The sequence below is a fragment of the Salvelinus sp. IW2-2015 genome, unplaced genomic scaffold (assembly GCF_002910315.2).
Source record: "Salvelinus sp. IW2-2015 unplaced genomic scaffold, ASM291031v2 Un_scaffold4506, whole genome shotgun sequence".
NCBI lineage: Eukaryota > Metazoa > Chordata > Actinopteri > Salmoniformes > Salmonidae > Salvelinus > Salvelinus sp. IW2-2015.
In genome coordinates, this window is record NW_019945776.1 from 37,126 (window position 1) to 42,344 (window position 5,219).

A 5,219-nucleotide genomic window follows, 5' to 3' on the forward strand; every position below is an offset into this window, starting at 1 on the left:
GATTGAAGATGCTTAATGTGAGTCTGGAAGGAGAGTTTACAGTCTAACCAGACACCTAGGTACTTATAGTTGTCCACATATTCTAAGTCAGAACAGTCCAGAGTAGTGATGCTGGACGGGCGGGCAGGTGCGGGCAGCGATCGGTTGAAGAGCATGCATTTAGTTTTACTTGCATTTAAGAGCAGTTGGAGGCCACGAAGGAGTGTTGTATGGCATTGAAGCTCGTCTGGAGGTTAGTTAACACAGTGTCCAAAGAAGGGCCAGGTGTATACAGAAGTATACAATAGTACATCATGATAAACTGTTGACCACACTTTCTACCAAGAGAGCCGTCTATTTACCGATGATGGCACTAAGACCGCACTCAGCCATAAGCAAACAAGAACATGCTCATCCAGAGGAGGCGCTCCTAGTGGCCGGGGACTTTAATGCAGGAAAACTTAAATCCATTTCTACCAGGATGGTACGTGTGCAACCAGAGGGAAAAACTCTGACCATCTTTACCCCGCATACAAAGCTCTCCCTCGCCCTCCATTTGGCAAATATGACCATAATTCCTGCTTACACGCAAAAACTAAAGCAGGAAGTACCGGTGACTCGCTCAATACGGAAGTGGTCAGATGACGCAGATGCTACGCTACAGGACTGTTTAGCACAGACTGGAAAATGTTCTGGGATTCATCCAATGGCATTGAGGAGTATACCACCGCAGTCACCGGCTTCATTAATAAGTGTCTCGACGACGTAGTTCTCACAGTGACCGTACGTACATATATCAACCAGAAGCCATGGATTACAGGCAACATCCGCACCGAGCTAAAGGCTACAGCTGCCGCTTTCAAGGAGCGGGACCCTAATCCGGACACGTATAAGAAATCCCGCTACGCCCTCCGACGAACCACCAAACAGGCAAAGAGTCAATACAGGACTAAGATTGAATCCTCCTACACCAGCTGACGCTCGTCGGATGTGGAACGATTACGGACTACAAAAGGGAAACCCAGCCGCGAGCTGCCAGGTGAAGCTTGCCTACCAGACCGGCTAAATGCCTTTTATGCTCGCTTCGAGGCAAGCAACACTGAAGCATGCATTAGAGCACCAGCTGTTCCGGACAACTGTGTGATCACGCTCTCCGTAGCCAATGTGAGCAAGACCTTTAAACAGGTCAACATTCACAAGTCCGCGGGGCCAGACAGATCTGAGTACAGATTATGTACTCAGACCATACGCGGACCAACTGTAAGTTGGGTCTGTAATACCTACATTGTTCAAGCAGACCACAATAGTCCCTGTGCCCAAGAAAGTGAAGGTAACCTGCCTAAATGACTACCGCCCCGTAGCACTCACGTCGGTAGCCATGAAAGGCTGGTCATGGCTCACATCAACAGCATCCTCCCGAAACCCTAGACCCACTCCAATTTGCATACCTCCCCAACAGATCCACAGATGACACAATCTCAATTTCCCTCCACACTGCCCTTTCCCGCGTGGACAAAAGGAACACCTACGTGAGAATGCTGTTCATTGACTACAGCTCAGAGTTCAACGCCATAGTTCCCACAAAGCTCATCACTAAGCTAAGGACCCTGGACTAAACACCTCCCTCTGCATCTGGATCCCTGCCATCCTGGACCTCTATACCAGGCTCCCTACCATCCAGGACCTCTATACCAGGCTCCCTACCATCCAGGACCTCTATGCCAGGCTCCCTGCCATCCAGACCTCTATGCCAGGCTCCCTGCCATCCAGGACCTCTATGCCAAGCTCCCTACCATCCAGGACCTCTATGCCAAGCTCCCTACCATCCAGGACCTCTATACCAGGCTCCCTGCCACCCAGGACCTCTATACCAGGCTCCCTCACCCAGGACCTCTATACCAGGCTCCCTGCAACCCAGGACCTCTATACCAGGCTCCCTGCCACCCAGGACATCTATACCAGGCTCCCTGCCACCCAGGACCTCTATACCAGGCTCCCTGCCATCCAGGACCTCTATACCAAGCTCCCTGCCATCCAGGACCCTCTATACCAGGCTCCCTACTTCCTGGACCTTATACCAGGCTCCCTGCCACCAGGACCTCTATACCAGGCTCCCTGCCACCAGGACCTCTATACCAGGCTCCCTGCCACCCAGGACCTCTATACCAGGCTCCCTACCATCCAGGACCTCTATACCAGGCTCCCTGCCACCCAGGACCACTATACCAGGCTCCCGCCACCCAGGACCTCTTATACCAGGCTTCCCTAACTTTCCTGGACCTCTATACCAGCTCCCTGCCACCCAGGACCTCTATACCAGGCTCCCTGCCATCCAGGACCTCTATACCAGGCTCCCTGCCATCCAGGACCTCTATACCAGGCTCCCTACTTTCCTGGACCTCTATACCAGGCTCCCTGCCATCCAGGACCTCTATACTAGGCAGTGTCAGAAGAAGGTCCACATTTTTGAAAACTCCAGTCACCCAAGATCAAGACTGTTCTCTCTGCTGCCGCACGGTACCGGAGCGCCAAGTCTAGGTCCAAAAGGCTCCTTAACCCCAAGCCATAAGACTGCTGAACAACTAATCAAAATGGCCACCCAGACTATTTAAATTATATTTTGTTAACTATTTCTTGAACAGCATTGTTGGTTAAGGGCTTGTAAGTTAGCTTCTCTACACCTGTTGTATTCGGCGCATGTGATAAATACAATTAGCCCATAGTGACCTCAGGTGACTAGGAGGTAGGGGTTAGGGGTCAGGATGAGGGGTTAGGGGTCAGGATGAAGTAACTTACATCTTTAGCCCATAGTGGCCTCAGGTGACTAGGGGTTAGGGGTCAGGATGAGGGGTTAGGGGTCAGGATGAGGGGTCAGGGGTCAGGATGAGGTAACTTACATCTTTAGCACGTAGTGACCTCAGGTGACTCTTCAGATCTCCTTTAGTCATCAGCTCCATGATGACCAAGGTGGGCTGGCCCTGAGAAACCACGCCCAGCAGACGCACCTGCACCAATCASAGCACACAAATGACACCAGTGGTCAGAGCCCACATCCTGAACTGACAAACAGGGGGCTCCTTATATGGTCACAGGAACATAAGACAGGAGGTGTGGAGTATTAGGTCAACATTTAGACATGACGTGTGTGTGCGTGTGCGTGTGCGTGTGTGTGTCATACCACATGATGACAGTTGAACTCCTTCATGACAGAAGCTTCATTGAGGAACTCGATTCTCTCTCTCATGCTGGCTGATTCGTTCACCGTCTTAATGGCCACACACGTCTCTGGCTCGTCCTTCACAACTCCCTTAGCAACGCCCTCGTACACCATGCCAAACGACCCCTGACCCAACTCTCTGTTCATCGTGATCTTCTCCCTCAACACCTCCCATTCATCTGGTACATACACTGGAGGAGAGGTTAAATGACAGGCTGTCTCTAGGTAGTGAGAGGTGAGCTGTCATTATCTGGAAGGTTCTTTAGTAAATGACAGGCTGTCTCTAGGTAGTGAGAGGTGAGCTGTCATTATCTGGAAGGTTCTTTAGTAAATGACAGGCTGTCTCTAGGTAGTGAGAGGTGAGCTGTCATTATCTGGAAGGTTCTTTAGTAAATGACAGGCTGTCTCTAGGAGTGAGAGGTGAGCTGTCATTATCTGGAAGGTCCTTTAGTAAATGACAGGCTGTCTCTAGGTAGTGAGAGGTGAGCTGTCATTATCTGGAAGGTTCTTTGTAAATGACAGGTCTGTCTCTAGGCAGTGACAGGCTGTTCTCTAGTAGAGAGAGGTGAGCTGTCATTATCTGGAAGGTTCTTTAGTAAATGACAGGCTGTCTCTAGGTAGTGAGAGGTGAGCTGTCATTATCTGGAAGGTTCTTTAGTAAATGACAGGCTGTCTCTAGGCAGTGACAGGCTGTCTCTAGGTAGTGAGAGGTGAGCTGTCATTATCTGGAAGGTTCTTTAGTAAATGACAGGCTGTCTCTAGGTAGTGACAGGCTGTCTCTAGGTAGAGAGAGGTGACCTGTCATTATCTGGAAGGTTCTTTAGTAAATGACAGGCTGTCTCTAGGCAGTGAGAGGCTGTCTCTAGTAGTGAGAGGTGAACTGTCATTATCTGGAAGGTTCTTTAGTAAATGACAGGCCTGTCTTAGGTAGTGAGAGGCTGTCTCTAGGTAGTGAGAGGTGAGCTGTCATTATCTGGAAGGTTTTTTGTAAATGACAGGCTGTCTCTAGGTAGTGAGAGGTGAGCTGTCATTATCTGGAAGGTTCTTTAGTAAATGACAGGCTGTCTCTCTAGGTAGGGAGAGGTGAGCTGTCATTATCTGGAAGGTTCTTTAGTAAATGACAGGCTGTCTCTAGTTAGTGACAGGCTGTCTCTAGGTAGGGAGAGGTGAGCTGTCATTATCTGGAAGGTTCTTTAGTAAATGACAGGCTGTCTCTAAGGTGGGAGAGGTGAGCTGTCATTATCTGGAAGGTTCTTTAGTAAATGACAGGCTGTCTCTAGTTAGTGACAGGCTGTCTCTAGGTAGGGAGAGGTGAGCTTTCATTATCTGGAAGTTTCTTTAGTAAAATGACAGGCTGTCCTCTAGGTATTGAGGTGAGCTGTCATTATCTGGAAGGTTCTTTTAGTAATGAACAGGCTGTCTCTAGGTAGGGAGAGGTGGGCTGTCATTATCTGGAAGGTTCTTTAGTAAATGACAGGCTGTCTCTAGGTAGGGAGAGGTGAGCTGTCATTATCTGGAAGGTTCTTTAGTAAATGACAGGCTGTCTCTAGGTATTGAGGTGAGCTGTCATTATCTGGAAGGTTCTTAGTAAATGACAGGCTGTCTCTAGGTAGGGAGAGGTGGGCTGTCATTATCTGGAAGGTTCTTTAGTAAATGACAGGCTGTCTCTAGTAGGGAGAGGTGAGCTGTCATTATCTGGAAGGTTCTTTAGTAAATGACAGGCTGTCTCTCTTAGGTAGGGAGAGGTGAGCTGTCATTATCTGGAAGGTTTTTAGTAATGACAGGCTGTCTCTAGGTAGGGAGAGGTGAGCTGTCATTATCTGGAAGGTTTTTAGTAAATGACAGGCTGTCTCTAGGTAGGGAGAGGTGAGCTGTCATTATCTTGAAGGTTCTTTAGTAAATGACAGGCTGTCTCTAGTTAGTGACAGGCTGTCTCTAGGTAGGGAGGTGAAGCTGTCATTATATAGTGCACTACTTTAGACAACGCCTATGGCACCTATTCCTTTATAGTGCACTACTTTAG

The 5,219-nt window shown here is 49.1% G+C and overlaps 1 protein-coding gene across 1 annotated transcript in view; it reads right to left on the reverse strand.

Moving 5' to 3' along the window:
• The window catches only part of LOC112077383 (insulin-like growth factor 1 receptor), a 17,737-nt gene extending 14,356 nt beyond the window's left edge, over positions 1 to 3,381 (reverse strand). Inside the window, exons 1-2 of the mRNA XM_024143903.2 lie at positions 3,158 to 3,381; positions 2,877 to 2,984 (exon numbers count right to left, since the gene is read on the reverse strand). Of these exons, the coding sequence (XP_023999671.2) occupies positions 2,877 to 2,984; positions 3,158 to 3,343 (294 nt within the window). The 5' untranslated portion in view covers positions 3,344 to 3,381. The remainder of the gene's footprint in view (positions 1 to 2,876; positions 2,985 to 3,157) is intronic.
• Positions 3,382 to 5,219: the final 1,838 nt, after the last annotated feature.